Raw genomic sequence first — 20,811 nt, forward strand, 5'->3', positions numbered from 1 at the left:
AGGCTCAGGTTCTTGGCATCATTAACATTTCCACCTCCACAACTTAACCTCCTTTCCTTCTCATACAGCTCTGGACCTCACCAATGCTTAGCTTCTGTGCCCTCTCTTTGCTCTGCTCAACACACAGCTGCAAACATTGTGAAGCAAGTGCCAGGTTTTCTCGTTTAGCTCCCCACGTCCTATAAAACACTCTGGTTTGGTAAAAAACTGAATTATTCAAACTTTGTTTAGTCGAGCTTATGGGTCTGATTAGATTAAAGGAGCCTATTCAATGTATCTTTTATAGCTCTATATTTTTTAAAAAAAAGCTGAAATACTTTTCTTTAGTTAAACCATCAAAGAAGCTAACAGAGTAGCTGTACATGAGCAACAACAACATTTACTGATTTCTGTAAGGTGGACACCAACAGAGGCCAACAATATGATAGAGTAAGAAAAGTGTGCAGAGCACCAAGCCAGGCTTTCCTTGGCAAGCTTAGAAAACATTCAGTCGCCAACCCACGAACTATGGGTTTGTCTTTCAGTAAACATTTCAACAACCAGGAGCTGCTTTCTGACAGAACCAGTAATTGTTCTCTATTCATAGGCAAAAATACATATGAAGAAAAATCGAAGTAAGTCTGAGAGCCATTATGGGGTGGTCCCATTTGCACAGCCAAGGGTCAGGTACCAGATGATGCGGACTGCTCTGATTTAGGAAAAGCTACATCGGCTTCTTGGCTTCTTAGACTGAGCCTCAAATGTTGTAACTTTTACAGTCAGCGCTACAGTAAGCAAACCTTAGGCAGTCTGAATGATTCAATCACACTAATTTTGGCTCATGAGTCTCTGAAATATGTTTTAGGAAAGAATATTAAAGAACCGAGATTGAAGTGTCTCAGAGCACCACCTCTTTCCCCTTACCTAGTGCTTTAAACGGATGCAGTGATGTGTGCACTCGCCGGTTTTCCTTTCTTGCAACACCGTGAAAACCTGCGTAATTATGAAAGTTTAAATGCTTAGGTCTTTTACTATTTATTTTATTTGAAATCCAGCATATTATTATATATCTTCAGAACTCTAACTGCCATCTTCTTCTAACCCTTTAATTAAATCCCACAATGCAAACCTCTTGGCACTAGACCCGTCTTTCATGTTTATTCAACTGAGCACGAATCTTGAAAACGTGTTGAAGTTTGGGGTTTTTTGGTGAGGCTGACATCATGCTGACCGTGGCTGTGATTGGCTCCTGGGAGGCAGAGAGGGTTTATAGCCAGCAAGAGCAAGTGAGTGAGTGAGTGACAGCAGAGGGAACAATCCGTGCCACTCACTCACTCCAGCCAGGACTGCCAAAGGGTAAGACAGCCAGCAAACTTCCCTACCGCACAGCCAGGCACCTCAGGCTCACCTGTGTGGATCTGGCCTGGAATTCTTTTTTGGGGTCTTATTGCATTGTGCACAATGATTGAACTTTTGTTTACTATGAAACGGGACCTCTGAGTTGAGCTTCTTTCCAAAGGCCAGACTTCTTAACCTAAGCAAGCAAGTAAACTGTTCAGATTGAGAGCATGAACTAGGAAATGATGTGTTTTCTACATATCCTGGCCAACTGTTTTTCTCATGCTGATGTATTTAGGGCAACCGAACTGTAATACTATTTACATTTGTAAATTGCCTAGATATATGTATTTTCCATAAATTACACCTGTTCTGTACTTTAATAATACACAGTATCTTTTCAATATATTCTACATTAAATTTCAAAGTGATCATATCCTATACCTCTAAAATTAATATGGGAATGGTTTTGCTACCTTATATGTAATTGTAAGATAGTCGTTTAAGAGTGTTTGAGTTGACCAGTCAGCAGTGACCACTATGGAAGTTCCTGATGTTGAATGAATCAGAAAGTAAATAAGAGGAGATTAACATGGGCAGTCCGTTGAGGTATTCATGTTTCTCTTGTTTTTATATAGAAAATGTTATTTTCTCTGCCATGCTTTTATTCTGGTTAGGTCAAGATTTCTTTTGAGACATTTTTCTTACCACAGCTCTGTCTACAGTTCTATATATTCAAGTTTTAAGTCCTTCGAATATTAGGAATATCACATTTCATGATACTATGAAGCAAAGTTTTTCCTCCTCCTCATTTTTCCTCTCCTCCTCCCTCTTCCTTTACTCCTTCTTCATTGCTATCATTTTTTTTATATAGAGTCTTTTATAGCTCAGGCTTTCTTCGAATTTATTGTGTAGCCAAGGATATTCTTGAATGCCTGATTCTCCTGCATCCACTTCCTGAGTGTACCACCAGGACTGGATCATCAATCTTCTTAAACAGTGGTCCATCTTCAACGACTAAACCCCTTTGATCCTCTGAATTGTCAAACTGTTTGGGCCTCTGCCTCTATATCTGTCTTTCTCTCTTCTGTCCCCACCCTCCCTCTTTTGTTTGCACACAAATATGAATGATCCCAAGACACGACGTCAAAAAAGCCGTGGAAAGAGTGTTTACACATCGAATCAGAATTCCCACACCAGCAGTGCGTTTGGAGCCACACACTGCACAAAGGTAGCGTTAGTATCTAATACTCAGCACAGCTGTAGTAAATGCTAATGATGAAGCAAAATAAAAAGACCCTCCATGGAGTGTAGTATGTGACCTGAGTTCTATACATTTTACATATCTCATTACAAGATGTATTTGGAGAAATTGTTATTCCCTTTGTCACTGTGTATGAAGCAACTCTCATCAGCTGTGAGTGAGCCGGTGTTAGGATTCCAGCTAAGTTTGCTCAACTTCTGGAGAAGAGAACTTTACAATGGAATTGTAGGGTAACGCTACCCTGTCTGCTTCTATTTATGATGAAGCTCTGTGGAAGGGGGAGCTGTTGCTGTAAACGCCAGGATTGCTAGGGATTACCTACCCATGGGCTGCTGCATCTTTGCACACTCCATAGAGCATCTGTATCTATTATAGTAGAAGATACAGAGCTAAAATAGAAAACCACTCCATACAGCATCTATTCCTATTACAGTAGGAGAAGCAGAGCTAAACTGGAGGACCACTCCATAGAGCACCTGTACCTACTACACAGTAGGAGATACAGAGCTAAAATAGAACTGGGGAGACCTGATTCAAGGAAATTTATCCTATACCTTTAGATGAGACTCTCAAGAGCTATTTCTCATGAGAATAGCATTTCATATATTATGGGTTGTTTCTCTTTCTCCCCTCTTCCCTTTCCTTCTCCCCTCTCTTCCCTCCCTCCCTCCTTCACTCCCTTCCTTCCTCTCTCTGTGTCTCTCTTTCTTTCTCTCCCCCTCTTTCTCTTATTCTTTCTCTACCTCATTCTCTCTCCCCTCCCTCTTTGTCCTATCCTTCACTCTTTCTTGCAGGACCCAAAGCAGCTATGGAATAGTCACAGGGAAAAGGCCCCTTACTGTTTATTCTAAGAATGAACGTTTAGTTCAAAAATCTATGCACAGAAGTTGGAAATTTCTTGTAGCCCACCAGGTATATGAACCATTTCAACACATTTGGGCTTTGCTTGATACTTTACCTATCAGCAATGGAATGGGAAACAGCCGCAACGACACACCAGCTGGTGTTGCTGGCACGCCCTTGTCAGTACCAGCTGGAGATTTCTTCACACCCCCGGGGAAAGCATCCAGAGTGTTCAGATCCTGACGCAGGGATCCAGTGATCCTCCTCTGAAAAACCACAGAAAAAATGTCTGAGTTAGATATGAAGCTCAGAACAATTTAGACACGGCTAAAACCCAAATGGAAGGGTTTGGAAACAAATACAGACTTTTTCAAGGCTAGAGGTCAAACAGGTCCTTAGGTGAGCCAGGCCAAGTACCTACACCTCACCTCTCCAACCAGAAATTCACTTATAATTAGTTTAAATGAGAATTAGACAAATTAAAATCAATTGAATTCTTTCTGAGCAAAAACGTCATGTACTATGCTTTGCTATCTATTAACAATATCCCTTCTTGGATTGCAGAAATAATTTCAAAATGAAGACTGCTTTAATTTTGCTCAGCATTTTGGGAATGGCTTGTGCTTTCTCAGTAAGTTCATTGTGGGAAAAAAAACCCTATATTTTTGGCAGTTGCATTTTAATGTAAACAGGGCATGTACTAATAAAATGTTCTCTTGGATAGATGAAGAATTTCCACCGAAGAGTCAAAGCTGAAGATTCTGAAGAGAACGGGGTGAGTAATTTGAGAACATTTCTCTGGGCTACACTTACTGTAACATAACTGCACACTGCGTATGATAACACGCCTCTCATTTGTGCAGGTCTTTAAGTACCGGCCACGCTATTTTCTTTACAAACATGCCTACTTCTATCCTCCTCTAAAGCGCCTTCCAGCCCAGGTAAGCGTAAAGCTTAACTTTCCTTTTCACTCCTCGTACTTTTGTTGTGGCGATCAGATTTGACACCCAGATATCTGGATCTCAGCCGGAGGGACTTCAGGCTATAGAAATTTGACTGTCCTAAGCTCTCTCACAAGAGACAAAGCACACAGAGTGAAAACGCTGGGGTAATAGAAACCAGTGCCCTGGCATCTAGAGTTCAAGTGTTCAGCTAATCTGCTGACAAAAGTGAATCGTTTTATCACCTACTAACAAAGAACTGGTAAGATCATCAATTGTCATGTTGGTTGGCTCAGTATTGCCATCCAGCTGTTCACGTTGGGTATTTCAGCATCCCCTGACCTCTCAAAAAGCTAAGTTCATAATCACTTGGGTCTCTGGAAAACCAGTAGCCTTAGCAACTCTCTTGCAGTGATGATGCTATCTGGAACCCTTACCCTGTTAGGGGGCAGAGCTGTGAGTGTCTCATGGAGTACAAATACACTGGGATCTGGCCCAAGTCCGCAGAGCAAAGAGAGAGACTTGGTAAATGTAGGAAGCCTATGAGGGAAAAAAAAAATCAGTAAAATTTGTAAACACGAAGGAAAAATAATTAAAGCTAAAAGTGAGACATCCCATTTTTGCTGGGTTGTTTGTGAAAGAGGCCTTTGAATACTGGAGGGTGTGGTGCTGGTTCTAAATATACACAAAAAAAACCTAGAATGACACTATTTCCGTGACTGTACTGTTTGGGTTCAGAGCATCAATTATGTACCATTTGACCCAGGACTCCTAAGTCACTGAAAGCAACAGGACCCTGAGAACACTGCCTCCACGCAGCAACTGGGCTGTGAGTCTCACCGTGTGTCAGGCTGACCCCTCTCCAGCTCATGCCGTGATAGGAAATCATAACCCTCAAGTATTTCCAGTCTCACATATGTCAGGCTGACCCCTCTCCAGCTCATGCCATGATAGGAAATCATAACCCTCAAGTATTTCTAGCACTATTATAATTACAGGGAACTTGTGAGGCTGCAGAACCGTGAGCGCAAACGGTACAAGCGCTGTGGGTTTTCACTATTGTTCTCCTCTCTTTGGTTCACCTCAGGCCCAGAAATAAACAGGATCCATTTGGAGCTCTGCTCCCTTTCTGAAACAGAAGTGACATAAATTCTAGTTCTTAAGTATTTGGTCAACTTTTCTGGAATATCTAATATACTTAGATACAACCAATCCCACCTAGATTTTTTTATAGACACGTGTGATCTAACTAAAAAAGTCTGTATTATGCTAATATTGGTAAGGCTACAGTTTTCTGTTTATCGATAGACTCAAAGTCCTTAGGAGTCATATATGCTTTTATCACAAATTATATACATAATGGCTTGATCGAGTTGAGTAGAACTTAAATAAGAAATAAAACATCTCCAAATGTAACTTTCCGAGATATTTGTGGCCACCTCCTGTTTTACAGTTTGATTTCTTCTTATGTCAATGTCTATTGATTGTCCAAAGTTGTCATCCTGACCCCATGAATTACGTTTTATTGACTTTGAAATTCATGTTTTAGTTACCAAGTCTACTTATGGGCAGCCATCCATAAAATAGGAACTTGTGTGTAATGCATCAGATGGGTTGCAAAGCCGCCAGCAAGTCTCTATCCTGGCAATGCCACCAGCAAGTCTACTATAGTTTGTCTCCATCCTGAACTACAGAAACAAAAGTATAAATCAGCCTAATTAGTATCCTAAGCTGTTTTAACGGAAAGCTACATTTTATGATTAGAATAATATTTGATTAGTGTGCCAACTTGTAGTGAACAAGATTCAATTTTATTTTGTTTTTTATCACATTTAGCTGGCACACAAATGTGGGTTTTCAGAACTGCCTTCCATTAAGACACCAGTTCATCTGCCTTTTATCAACCCATTTTCCCTCATGTGTCTATATAAATGAAAGACTCTGGAAGGATCACTAAGAGTTTGTGATAAATTGGTAATAAGCCAAAGAAAGGAAAGTGATTCAAAACAATAACAAAATAAAGTGCAAAACTTTAAATATTCCATACAGCTTTGCCATGTTTCCCTCACACACTAGTGGTAGAATGTTAACTGAGTTACGGAGAAAATTGGAGTGAAGGAAGCTTGAAAAATACCCAACAAACTCCCAGCTGAGAAAAACAGCTCTGCTTAGATAAATATATTGTCCTCTATATTTGGTTTAATAAGTGGAAATAGCTCAAATATAATGATTTGTTTTACTCTCCCCCTGGGTGTGGAACAGCACAAGTACTAGGTTATGGCAGTGTAGGGAGGGTCTAATTATTCTTTTTCCACCCAGAGTTATTATTGGCTGAAGACAGACAGCAAGCATTCCCTTTCCTTGGCTGGGTGAATGGCCACCAGGAGAATGAGTCCAGCAGGGACTGCCATGAGCAACACAGGGATGAGTCTTTCCTACAGTCTTATTCCTAACCTAGAAGTTAAAGGTCCTTGTAGGTCATGTCCTCTCAGGACAGGGTGCTTAGCTGATCATCACAATCAAAGCCAACACTGATAGGCAGGAAATGGCAGGCTCTGAAGATAGGCAGGTATGAATCCTTGAGGTGTTGGGGATGGTGAGGAATATGAAGGGAGATTCCCTTTGGGCTTCTTTGGTAGAAAGATCAAGAATCTCCTCTCTTGGCTTAGAAGCTCTGATGCATGTTTAGATTGACATATAATTAAAAAATAAAAAGAATGCTCAGAATTAGGATATGTCTAATATGTAGAACATTTGCCCTGAATTTGATCCACAGTACTGTAAGAATATAACTAAACAATATAAAGGCAACAATGAAGAGCCCAGTAAAGTTCATTGACTCATGTTTTGTACATAGGCTCCTTGGTTCACTTTATTATCACCCCACCAAATCGTAAGTGTTTTTATATCTTTTATATAATTTAACTGTGCATATATTAAGTAATACAATTTAAAAATTAGTTTTAACTAAATTAAATTTTGGAATATAAATTCAGTTTCTATAAATCAAATTATAATTTAGATTGTACTATTTAAGAGAATTATCAAATAACAGTATATACTTTATAGTAAACTAAATCATTATCACCTACATTTTGTAAGAAAGACTATGACATCTACGTTCTAGTTGAAGACCTGCTTAGGAATGGGTGGGAAAAATCACCCTTTTTGAATGTTTTTTTCTTGTAGTAGTCCCTTCATTCCTTCAGAAGTAATCAATTTGCAATTTCTTATTCTGGCTTTTACATAAAATGCAATAGTTCAACATATTGTCTATGTTTGAGGGATTGGAAGTGAGAAACCGCATTCATATGCTGTTCATTTGAAAGTAACTGCTTCACTGCCCTCATTTCCCATATGCCCAAGTGTCCCCACATCCCTCTCACTTTAGCTTGACACTATTCTGTGTTACTAGACCAACCAATCCAGTAATATGTGTGAGTAAATATCTCTGTGTGTTACATTTTAATCATCAGGAAATTTTAATTGTTGTGGAGTATATTTTTATGCTTCATATGTGTATATAAATGTACATGTGCACACATACTATGTATATGCATATATGTTTGTTTTAGGGAGGCAGTGACTCTTCTGAAGAAAATGGAGATGGAGATAGTTCAGATGAGGAAGGGGAAGAGGTAAGACACTTTCTATTTCTTCCATAACAAGCCAGGCAACACAAGGAACTAATAGCAATCTAGACTCAGCAAATAGCCACTACTTCCTTGCCAGCTACCCATAACCAGCTATTTTGGACAAATGGAATGTTATTTAAGTTAGAAGCAACTAAAATAACCTGCTTATTACACCACTGCAATGTGGGGTTAAAGTTACCTAGATGTGGCACACAGGAACAGAGGTGTCTGCATTTTAAGGGAAATGTGAAACCCACTAAAACGCAGCACAAAGTTTGTTTATATTGGATGCCTCTGATAGTAGGCAAGAGAGAAGTAAGCCTAAGCTTGATGTGATGCCCTTTCCTTGGTGGTCAGGATGTGAAGCCAACTGATGCCTCTATAGTGTCCTGACTTAATCTGTAGAATAAGGTCAATCTCTTTAATAGGAATTCAATAGATTTTTATCTAATTATTAGATTACAGAAATTAAAATACCCAAGATGTATAAACATCTTCCTAAACAGTTAAATTACTGTAATTAATGGCTAAAATTCATTTGTGTAGCTTGGAAATCATGATATTATGTTTATAACTGACATCTTGCCTATGGAAGCATACTATTAGGATCTATTTTCCTGGATTTCTAATCATAGCTACCCCTGGCTTGGGAACATTCTAAATTCGGGCATTCCTAGGTGCTATTTGTGAATAGAAAATGACAGACAAAAATGGATCATCTGTGTCATCTATGCTGAAGGCAGATGTGGCAACTCATACAGTGACCAAGTATTTGTTTTTTTCTTTTGGTTAAGTAACATCTCCTGTACTATAGTTATACTGACAGTGGAGGGAAGGTCTTAAAAATCTTGCCAAGCCAGGACTAGAAACCATATGTGCCCTACATCCTTCGAAATCCTGCTGCAGCTCAGTCATGCTCCGAAACGAAGGGAGACTCAGCCACTCTGTGCCCCCTGCTGTATCTCCTCATGCTGCCTCACATACTTCAGATGCATATATGATGCCCAGGAAACAGCTGCTTTGAAAGGTCAGAGGAATAGTGCTCCGAAGATCATCCACAGTGATCGAGGAAACGTGGGTGGGTTCAGGAATCTTCCACCTGTGAGATTCTAGGCATGTTTTAATCTCCATTTCTTCTTTAAAATTTAATTGCCGGTTCCACTTAGGTAAACAAAGCACAGGGACTGTGTTCACCTGAGGAAACAACTTGGGCACATTTTCTATTTAATAATAACATCCCCCCCCCCCGCATACCATAAAGTATTTCAGACTTGCTTAACGGAAACATACATGATAAAATTATCAGCTCATTGAAATTTCAGAAACTGGACAAATAAGTAAAATCAGCACTAATAATAAAAAAATAGCACATGCCGAATATTCATTAACGAACTTCCACCATGGACCACCATGAGTTTGACTTCAATTGAATAGGTTAATTTCTGCTTGTTTTCATATACAATACTTTATATATATATTATATATATATATTATACATGTACATATTCTATATACAGGATGACATAGTGTACATTCTTTTGTAAGAGGCTTCCATTGTTTTGACCTTCGGAGATGCTTCTATGTGATCCTATCCTTTTTAGGGCACAGGCTTCTCATTGGCATTTCCCTCTATCAACGCACTGACTCACCTGAAAATGGGCATGTTGGTAGCTTCCAAATTAGGATTGCTGCAAAGATCTTGCTACTGGGAACATTCTAGAACTTCAAATGACTACACTTATCCATTTGAGGAGGCTATTTTTCTAAAAAGTGTAGCTTCTGAGTGAAAAAGAATGTGCATATGTTCAGCTTCACTAAAGGCTTTCCAAAGTAGGGGCGGCCAGGCAAAGGCCCGCTCTCTGCAGACAGAGCTTCTACTGCTTCCTGTTCTCACCAATGCCTGTATGTTTTATTTATTTTCACCATTCTATAGCGTCATGGATATAGATAACTTTTCTATCTAATAAGATATTTGAAGCCTAATATCTAGCAACAGTCCAAGTCATTTCCCTTTTAATTTGTTTGCACAAGAATATTCTGAAATTAAGTTTCTGGGCCAAGAAAATATCTAAGAAGAACAACTGCATACATTAGGAGATTGGCCACTCTTCAGTCTTGACCCTGACACCAGGGAATTGCTATGAATTATTCTTCATTTGACTTTGTACAAACCACTGTATCACTACACATCAGTTTTTTAATTGGTGAAATGGGGGAACAAGGGCCAGCTAACATGGCCTCCTAGAGTCTCTCCAGTGATACCAATAATTTCTCCTTATTCCACTAAAAAGTTTAATTTGCTTGAATGAATCATTAAAAAACCAGACTGTATACCACACCTGAGATATCGGGTACCTAGCTTGAAAGATGGTCTTGGGTTGTGTCAACCCCTTCACTGCATCTGTAGCCCTCACAAACTGAATGAGAAAAATCCTGCTTTAGTCAATTCATTTTCGTAAGAAAGATCAAACTCAGATTCAATTTGTTTTCCTGAAATCTTAACATTATCCCACATCACAATCTCTCAGAAATACCTTTCAAGTCAATTCAACTGCTAGGACTCACTGAAATACATAAATTTAAACATATGAAATCCAGACTTTAACAAGGAGGTATTAATTTTACTACTAGATTAGCTCAGTTTACCTACTATGATCTCACAGCCTAGATAAAAGTATAAAATAAAGATTATAATGTGAATTTTTTCAGGAGTCTTAATTTGTCATCATCTTTATGTAGTAGCATTATACACTACTGTAAGTTTCGTGAGCAGAAGAAACAGTTGTGCACCCGGCATTTCAAGCGCAAGGATGGTTAAGCTGATATGACAGAAAGCGTAAATAACTGAAGCACCCCACCAGCAGATAAATAGGATTAAATAATGCTGAGTGCCTAGAAATAAGATAGGGAATGGCACACAGGAGGCAGCTGATGAATCAGCCGAGGGCATTTCCAAATAGTGCCTCAAAGACCCGACAAATCTGAAGCTCTCTTCCAGCTATAGTAGATTCTGAACTCTGGACATTTTCACTAGGAGAATTCAAATGAAGAGGAGAACAATGAAGGTTCTGAGGGGAATGAAGAAGAGGAGGCAGAGGCCGAGAACTCCACCCTCTCTAGTGTAACTCCACTCTATGGAACCGAGGCCACACCTGAAGCAGAGACTATAGGACTGGCTGCCCTCCAACTGCCCAAGAAGGTAATGAGTCTCAAATGTTGATCTGTTTTCATCTCTTCACTGATGTCCAAGTTTCCCTGACACTATCCACATCATATTTGATATCATCTTTACTCAATATTATTACCTCATTAAAGAAGCGAGCATAGATACACTTTCCCCAATTACAAATGAGTAATAATATTCTGTAAATTTCTTTCCCATGCTATTAGACCATCCTACCTCAGAGGTGCGACTTCCAAGGCAGACAAAATGGGGGTCAGAGCTAGGGAAGCATGGCACACAGGGTAGACTTATGGAGTACACACCCCAACAAAACCCATTACAAGGGTATATATTCTGAATTTTTAAAGCCATCAGCCATTTCTTTCACAAATTAAGTTATCTTTAACTTGAAACATCACTCAGAACAAGGTCATCAGTGAGAATTTCTCAGTTTTCCACAGCTAGACTTGGATGATTTCAAACCTTCCCTTTCAGGCTGGAGACACAGAAAGCAAGGTTGCAAAAAAGAAGGAAAGTGATGAAGAAGAAGAAGAAGAAGAAGAGGAAGAGGAGGAAAATGAAAACGAGGAGGCAGAAGTTGAAGAAAACGAGCAGGTGGTCAACGGCACCAGCACAAACTCCACGGAGGTGGACGGTGGCAACAGCACTAGCGGAGGGATCAATGGAGAAGAAGGTCAGGGACAAAGCGTCACTGAAGCGGGTGTGGAAGGAGCCACAACGGGCAGGGAGCCAATCAGTGATGGCCCCACGACTGCTGTCCTTCCGAAGGCGCTTCAGCGTACGACCCCACCACCCCAAGCCTACGGGACCTCTTCCCCACCACTCAGTAAAACCACAGCTGAGTATTGGGGAGAATATGAACAAACCGGCATCAGTGAGAATGACAGTGACTATCAAGTCTACGACAATGAGAATGGGGAGCCTCGCGGGGACAATTACCGGGCCTATGAGGACGAATACAGCTACTACAAGGGGCGTGGCTATGAAGGCTATGATGGTCAAAATTATTACTACCATCAGTGAAGCCCCACCCCTGGGGTGAATTCCCTGTTCTGTCATTGTATTTGGGTACCATTTATTTTCAAAGTTCAACTCAGGAAGGTGCAATATAACAAATGTGCATTTTACAATGTGGAATGGTGCTACAATCCCAGAGTGATTTCTGCAAATGCTTCTATTTGGAATGGCTTCTTTTGCTTTTTTCCAGGTGTGTCACTTGAAAGGTCATTGTAAGTCAGGGCCATTGATCGAGCAGTACATTGATGTCTGAGTTGGGCCTAGCTGGAATGCTTCCTGTTTGTGCTGTGTGTACTATTGCTAATGGCCCAAACACACTCTTTGTACAAGAAGGCAACTAGAGAGAGATTTATGAATGATACTGTATACAGCAAATGTGTACTTCCTGTATCACACTTCCTATCTAATACTGTATTAGGTTTAATTCTCATCCTCATGTATATTATGTGACCTGTATGCACAGATTTTATCGCAAATAAACATGCAATTCTTCAAATGTGTTATAATTAAGATGAAACGGGGACCATCAGAAAGCACGTGGGTTTAAAAAGGGTGGGACCATTCAAATAAAAAACAAGCTTATTTCCATTCGGCTTTAAAACTCAGAGGATCTGGAAACATTCTGTCTTCAATAAGTCTGCACAGCTAAGGTTTGACGATTGAGAGCAGAATCAGCCACATACACCAGGGAATGAATGAGTCTTAGAGCTGCCAGATTTAACAAACAGGAATACATGTAAGATGTCCACTTCAATTTGAATTTCAGATAAATACAATTGGTTTTTTAAAACAAGTGGCGCCCATGAATAATTAGCCTCTGTGAAATATCTGGAATAAAGTTATGCTAAATAAATGACTTATTCTTTTTCTAATATTCAGTTGTGACTGGGTATCCTATGATTTTCTGGTAAGCTTATCCTTACAAAATTTAATTTTAAATAGGGTAAGTCAAACATGGGGTAATTAAACTCTTACACACACAAACACACATGCGAACACACAAACTACAAAAATGTGCATGCAAACACCTACACAAACCACACACACAAACTGTACACACAAAAACATGAAAACATAAACATAAACCACACACACATATACATGTAAATACACACTCAAACTGCACACACACACACCACACACACACAATTAGTGTACAAAGTCTTGACAGCAACTGACTCCTTAATATAAACCTAAAAACAAACTTCAAGTAAGCATATAGACACTTGGAAGAAGCACAACAATAACTGGCATATCCTTTAATTTATACATTGTAAAACATATGAGCCCACATAGTCAATGTTTAGACATCCAGAACATGAAAATGTAGAATCTCATCAGAATGACTTCAGTTTGGGTGCGGTCAGTTCCATTATCACCAGCTCACGGACCTTGGCGGAAGAGTCCTTGGCGGAAGACTCCTTGACGGAATGGGAGTCCCTGACGGAATGGGAGTCCCTGACGGAAGAGGCCTTCTGTAAGCACCCTCACTACACCCGGCACCTGGCTCACTGCCTTCCTTTCTTTTTCCGTTGCTGTGATAAAATGCCCTGGAAGACATCTTAATGGGAAGGTGTTTATTTCAGCTCACAGTTGAAGGGTAACAGTCAGCCCTCCTGGCAGAGAAGCCGAGGCCGCTGCGGTTTGATCCAGCAGGTCATATGGCATCCACAATCAGCCAGTAGTGACGGGAGCACACTGCAGTTTAGTTCTTTTTCTCCACCAGTAGAGGCTGAGATTTCAGCCAGGGAACGGTGCTGCATACAGTGGGAGAGTCTTCCCGTCTCAGTTAAAATGAGGATAGTCCTCACAGGCCCTTTCAGAGAGCCATCTCCTAGGGGGTTTGGGATTGTTTCAGGTTGATAGTTAACACTAAACATCAAACTCATGACTGGTTAACGTTCTGCCACATTTATTCTTATCCTTGGTGGTTCGTGTGTGTGTGTGTGTGTGTGTGTGTGTGTTATGCACGCAACTCTTTGTAAAACCGCTGAAGAGGAGTTTGTAGAGATCATGAAGATTGATCAATATTTCAGTATTTATTTTAAGAAGAATTAGCCAGGAAGGGTGGCATATGCCTGTAATCCTAGTGTCCAGAAGGCTGATGTAATAGGATGGCAGCTTCCTGGCCAACATGGTCTGCATGGTGAGGTTCTTCTCCACTCTCCTTCCCCACCTAACAGTGACTTACCCTGTATAAGCACAATACTACTCCCATTCTCAAGACTTTGAACATATACAAGATTATCTTATACTCTTCTAAATGGATCACTCATAAACATCTTCAGTTTCCCATTTGTTATCATCCTCAACTTTATCGGTGAACAATTGGCCCAAACACATCACACACAACCAGGCAGGGTTAGGCAGTGCCAGGCTGGCTTAGGCTCTGTGCCCTTTACCATTTTACAGCACCCTCTGTCGTGTGGGCATCCACAGTGGATGGGCAGGGCATCTCTAGTGCCAGCCTCGCTGTTGGAAAATATGCCTTGTACATCACTGTTTGCTTAGAAGCAACCAGGGTTTAAGGCTTGTGTGTTGAACAGCATCTTCAGAGCCAGGATTCTCTCCTGCAGGTTTATATGGTACAGAGCTCATGAACTTTGGAAGCAGAGGCTCTGGTCTTACTGGGTAATTTACCCCCATGCACCGTTAACTCCTTCCCCCAGTCCCAGGCTACTGCTCAGTGAGACACACTTAAGGGACTCAGAACCGGCCCATCTCTTCTCTCTCCTCTTTAGAGGCTGAACTTTAGCTTCAGAAGCCTCCATCACTTTTCCTTCCTGGAGTCTCATCTTCCACATTCTGTCTGTCTGTTGAGAGGTTTCCTTCTTGGCTGTAGAGTTTCACTGATCCCTCAGTCCTTGACTTCAGGGTGTCTTTTGTTTTTTGTTTGTTTAGCTATTTATTTGACATTTTGAAGCTACCAGGAAGCCAAGTCACCTTAGTCATTATGCTTTCCAAAATAACTCAGTTTTCTGGTAAATGGTATAATTCGTGGGTTTCATTTCTCCACTCCTACTGAAACGTAGCCTTCCAGGACTGCATACTCTTAGACCTGGTTGGGGTGTCATGGTTACTAAACACCAGAATGCTTTGTAACAGTCCCATGATGAAGCTGAAGCGGTTAGATTGACACACTCCATTTAACTTGATTCCACCAGCAGAGAAACATAGGCTCACATGGAGTTGGACAGCTTGTTACTCATACAGAGAGCACACAGGAGCAGTAATATGTCAGTTCTCTGTGTTCCTAGCATTACAAGACAATCCTAAACCAGAGGTGACAGGTGACAGAGGGCAGAACAGTCTGATGCTGAGGGGCTGGCTCTGATCAGAGTTGAGCAGGTGGACTGTACAGAGGCGGAAGGTGAATGCTGAAGAGAAAAAGTTGAAAGATTTTTACTCAGATGACACTGGGGGAAAGACAGGCAGGCATGACAGGGCCCGCAAAGCAGGGAGGACAGACAGGCAAACAGACAGGCAGGCATGACAGGGCACACAGGGCAGGGAGGACAGACAGGCAGACAGACAGGCAGGCATGACAGGGCACACAGGGCAGGGAGGACAGACAGGCAGACAGACAGGCAGGCATGACAGGGCACACAGGGCAGGGAGGACAGACAGGCAGGCAGGCATGACAGGGCACACAGGGCAGGGAGGACAGACAGGCAGGCAGGCAGGGCAGGACAGGCAGGATGTGAGTTGATGACCTGAGAATATCAATAGGACCACAAAGTAGCTGCTTTTAAAAGATGGATTGGTCCCCTGTCTTGATAGCCCTCTATCCCTCTGCTACTTTCCAGTCTTTCCAAGTTTCATCAACCCATGTTTCAGTCAAGTGTTCTACATGTCAACCCAGGTTTAGGCTTTGGAGAACACAACACATTTCTCTATGGTTTAGTTTACTGCTGTAATATAAACTCTACACCGACACCTTCTAGGCTGGTGCTGATTCCCGTCATGCTTTCTTGTTCATAATAGTCCCCCCTTGAAGAACTTTAACTTTGATTTTCAAAAGAAGTCTTGAGATAATACGTTAATAGCAACAGCTAACTGGAACAGAAACTGGCAGAATGACTCTGGATCCCCAGGAGTCAAGGAGGTCATTGAAGCTGAGCTGAGACAACACAATGCAAACAAGCCAGCTTAAAGGATGGAGAAAACTAGATGTGCCCTGGTATAGTAAGCTGGTGTTAATATGCGTCCCCTGAGAGTCACATTCTGCCTCCTGTGGGCTCGCAATGCAGAACAGCAGCCTCTGAAAGGAATCCTATTCTGAGAGTGAGCAGTGTTGCCCCCCTGGAGGCCACAGATCAGAGCTTTGTAGCCGCTCCCAGCAATGTCACCGTGTCCTGGAGAAAAGGCTGGTGTCATTATAATTACATTCTAACTACACCCTTTGAGTCGTTATCTTAAGTTGCAAGAAAACTTCCTTCTAATATAAAAATAAAGGTAAATTATGTTGACATACCCTCTCTTCGCTAGTAATAGCTGAAGGGGTGTGTGGTCTGGAGAAACGGACACAACTAGCTTCCTGCTGTTTTGTGGCGCTCCACGGTGCTGCACTGGAGAGAAATGCCCGATGCTGAGGAAAGATAATGCTTCCTAAAGAGAAGAATCATTTGGAGGAAAATGAGAAGTGGGCTGCCAGTGATGTTTTTTTTGTTTTGTTTTGTTTTTTTTTTGTTTTTTCGAGACAGGGTTTCTCTGTGGCTTTGGAGCCTGTCCTGGAACTAGCTCTGTAGACCAGGCTGGTCTCGAACTCACAGAGATCCGCCTGCCTCTGCCTCCTGAGTGCTGGGATTAAAGGCGTGCGCCACCACCACCCGGCTGCCAGTGATGTTTTAAAGAGCAACATTTTTGTAGCTTAGGATGAATATTGATACTTACGAATGAGTATATTTAAAATAAACGCACCTTATTCTTCTGAGACAGGACAAGATTTCCAGGATGAATTTATAAACAAAACTTTTAGGACAAATTTGTTTGCTCGTTTGTTTTAAAGTCAGCAAAGAGGACAGTGTCCAAGAGAAGAGAAGCAAAGCGTCCGTCTCCTGGGACACTCACACACTCAGCGGCCTCTTCCCAGAATGCCCCCCTCCAAACGTCTAGCTGGAAAGGGGTCTCACTATTTTTGCTCTTGTCAATTGTAGGTTCTAAGTTTGAGACTTAAGTTGGATGTTTTTTCTTTGAATTCATTTCAGTTTTGAGAACATGTATATTTAGCTCCATTCAGTCTGCTCTGTGGTAGGATAAGGAGTTGCTTCTTGAGTCTGAAAAAAATTCTATGAATTTTCTTCTTCTAGAACTCACTCATACACTTTCAGACCAGAATCATATAAATATATAATATACTTTATATTATATATTAATTAATTTAATAGGCAATCACTTTCATAGAGAGGAACATTCTTTTGAAAGGAAGAAAAACAAAGGAAAAATATATTTGTATCCATATGAAATTCTTATAAGACTATGGCAATGAAAAGCCGTTCGATGTCTATATTGTGTATGAAGCACAAACAAAATCTCTGTGTGAATTGTTGAAGCTATGAACAGTGCAAAATCTTGCATAGCCTGTCAAAATCTGCATAGCCTGTCAACTGTCAAATTTACTGAATCTATCACGGACTTAATAGAATATCTAAGCTGCAAATGGGAATTTTACCTTTCTTCCCGCCTGCTCTCTTTTCTACCATTTGTATTTTGGTTCACTTCTGCTTACTGCTTTTCTTTTTTGACTTCCATCTTCTTATTAGTTTTGTCCCTTGTCACCCAAATCCTCACCACCAATGAAACTGGTGTCCCAGCTGTGTATAACGTCTAGAGAAACACATCCTCTGGTCCTTAAACCTCACTTCTGTCATTTCCCTCTATGATTTTGTGTGTCCATTAGATAAACCACAGAAGACTTGGTCAGGAAACCAACAGGCAACAGGGGGCAGAAGCACCTGCTCCTCCTGGGTCCCAGACAGTTGTCGTTAACAGGAGGTGAGACAGGCATAAAGACAGTGGGCTAAGCACCTTGCAGGATTTGGTAGTATTCATGCTGACATTATGTGTCCCTATAGCATCCTGGCCTTCATTAGCCAAATATCCTACGCCATTTCTGGCTTTTCTACTTGCTGATTATGTAACCTAGGGAAAAACCCCAAAGCACTTTGTCTCGTCACTAAAAACTATGATGATAATAATATTACCTACATCACAGTTGTTGCCGGGGTTAGATTAGTTAGTATAATGCTTGGATGGAGGGAAGGAGGCCAAAAAACTTCAATTTCATTGTTGGAGCAATTTGTCACTAAAACCATAATGGAGCTGGGCTTGAGCTTAGGTGTGTTTCAGTCCATGACTATGAGGGTTGTAGTGATCAAATATTCTAAAGTTCAGTTAGATGGCTCCAAATGAGCTGCCGTTCTCTTCACATGCAATAGCTTGAAGCTCCTCCAAGTCTTTAAGAGCAACTCAGGATCCCTGGGAGAAAGCCTCAGAACTTGTACAAAACAAGAAGAATTTGGCCTAAATTAGAAAAACCATCATTGTCCAAACCAAAACTGTGTTAGGGATATACTGCTCATTTTTCTGCTTTTTTTATTTTATTTTTGCCTATTTGAGTTTGGGAAAATCAGAGATTTGTACATAAAATTTATTACATATTATTTATAATTGGTTGTAAAGCTGTATTTATGCATAAGTAGCTCTTATCATAAAGTATAAGTCTAAAAACTTACATAATCTTTTACTGGTATATTTACACATAAACCTAATATGAGTCATCCCACGAGGCGTTACTATATTTTTAGATCAAATAAAACCTCCCTATTATGAACATGAATTACAGTTTGATTTTAGCTGCTACCACCAAGGAAAGGAAGAACGAGCTCAATGTCCAGAAAGGAAGAACAGACTCAATGTCCTAACCATTTAAGGGAAATCTTCATCCAAATTAAAACCACAACACATTCTTCAAAAGTATCTTCTGAATATTTTCCCATTTCAATAAAAAGTAACTTCAGTTTTCCTATAATAAGGCAAAATCATCCTGCAGTCTGAGTCTCCTGGCGAGCTCCCCCTGGTGCGAGCTTCTCTGGTGCTAACTTCCCCCACACAGCCAGTCCAATTGGCTTTCTGCTGAGACCATGCTGAACATGACCGCCTATCCTTGCTCCTCTACCTCTGTCTGCCTGGAGCCCTGCTGGCCTTTGTTTCGATCACTGCAGGAACTCTGGGCTGCCTTCTTTACTCTGTCCCGACTTCACGATTTCAGTCTCAGCTCTGCTCAAAACCTCTAGCAGCTTTCTTGACTTGGAATTAAATTAAATTAATAATTAATTGAATTTCACCTATTTATTTCTATTTGGTAGTAATGAGACTGAATCCAAGGTCCTATGTAGAGTAGGCAAGCCCCTCTATGTCACAGCTCCAAACCAACCCTGAAAGGACTTTACCTCTTAGGGCAGAGCGCACAGACCTGCAGGTCCCTGGTCCTCGCTATCTAATTCCTGTCTCACTGTATTTGCTGTTGTTTCCCTTGCTCAGTTTCTCCAGCTAAGTGGCTTCTTTGTATCTAATTGACTTCTGGAAATAGCCAGCAAGCCCCTGTTCCAGAGCTGGATCTTCCTAGACCTTCTGTCTGGAATGTTCTCCTATGCAAAGTCATGGGGTTGCTTAGTTTACACGACTGTAACAGACGACCTCACACTTGGTATCTAAAGAGAACAAAAGTTGGCATCTCACTGTGCTGACTCCTTGTGGCTTTGGAGGTTTGGGAAGTTTAAGATAAAGAAGGTGCTGGAAGGTTCACTGTTGAGTGGAAGATAATTTTACCACCATCCAATACGGTGTCTCGTGACTTCCTCCTGGGGGTGTGGTGAGGAGGATGAAAGTTCACGTGACAGACAGGTGGACTGTGAGAAGTCTAGGTCATTTCCTTCAGTCCTTTAATCTTACTCAGGAAAGTTCTCACCTGATAACTTAGATTCTAAAGCTCTATCCTATCTCATGGGAGTTTTAGTTTCACAGTGTAAATTTTGGAGCATAACACACATTTAAGCCATATCAAAGACTTTACTCAAAAGTCACATTTGCAGTGAGGACCTCTGAGGATGCTCTAAGTAAAATTTCAGTCCCGTCTCCTTCCTCCCAGTGTTTGAGATCTCCCCCTGCAGTGTTCCACTTCAACTTCATCCACAACACCATCTAATAGAACGTAGTTTGTTGTCTGATTCCTTCCTCAGGTGGTGAGTCCCATGAGACAGGATGAGTTTCTGTTTCATCCACTGAGGCTTCTCCAATGCCTGCCATGGAGTAGACACTCAGAATGTAGTTGTTAACAGATTCTGAATCCCATTCAGACACAATGAAAACTACAAATTTACTTAATAAAATGCCTTCCATTCATAAATTTGTTGGTTTACAAATATTTTCTATTTGTAAATATGCAAGCTATTCACCCAGTCCTAGTTAATAGTTCTGAAATCAATTTTAATTATCTGGCAGCATAATGTCCAAACTGTGATATTTATAATTTTCTGTTTGTTCTACTCCCTGGAACATTTGATAGCAGCTTTTCACCACAAGAACATTTTTAGATTAAAATTACCTTGC

The 20,811-nt window shown here is 40.9% G+C and overlaps 1 protein-coding gene across 2 annotated transcripts; it reads left to right on the forward strand.

Annotated features, from left to right (window-relative positions):
• Positions 1-1,290: 1,290 nt before the first annotated feature.
• Positions 1,291-12,681, forward strand: LOC121440996 (integrin binding sialoprotein). Of its 2 annotated transcripts, XM_041642108.1 has the most exons (8): positions 1,291-1,335; positions 3,989-4,055; positions 4,149-4,199; positions 4,288-4,365; positions 7,223-7,258; positions 7,941-8,003; positions 11,035-11,199; positions 11,659-12,681. In XM_041642108.1, exons 2-8 carry the CDS (start codon positions 4,002-4,004, stop codon positions 12,205-12,207), a joined length of 996 nt encoding a protein of 331 aa, XP_041498042.1. In that variant the 5' UTR covers positions 1,291-1,335; positions 3,989-4,001; the 3' UTR covers positions 12,208-12,681. The 2 variants fall into 2 exon arrangements, with proteins under 2 accessions (XP_041498042.1, XP_041498043.1); XM_041642109.1 differs by lacking the exon at positions 7,223-7,258.
• Positions 12,682-20,811: the final 8,130 nt, after the last annotated feature.

Source organism: Microtus oregoni, unplaced genomic scaffold, assembly GCF_018167655.1.
Source record: "Microtus oregoni isolate MIOR12 unplaced genomic scaffold, Mior012 000072F_ref0000427, whole genome shotgun sequence".
Classification (NCBI taxonomy): domain Eukaryota; kingdom Metazoa; phylum Chordata; class Mammalia; order Rodentia; family Cricetidae; genus Microtus; species Microtus oregoni.

Excerpts from the sequence above, each read along its gene's own strand:
- LOC121440996 (XM_041642108.1), top strand. The coding sequence starts at position 4,002 with ATGAAGACTGCTTTAATTTTGCTCAGCATTTTGGGAATGGCTTGTGCT. Across the intron at positions 4,056-4,148 it reads GAATGGCTTGTGCTTTCTCA|ATGAAGAATTTCCACCGAAG; the intron begins GTAAGTTCATTG and ends TCTCTTGGATAG. Across the intron at positions 4,366-7,222 it reads TAAAGCGCCTTCCAGCCCAG|GCTCCTTGGTTCACTTTATT; the intron begins GTAAGCGTAAAG and ends TTTTGTACATAG.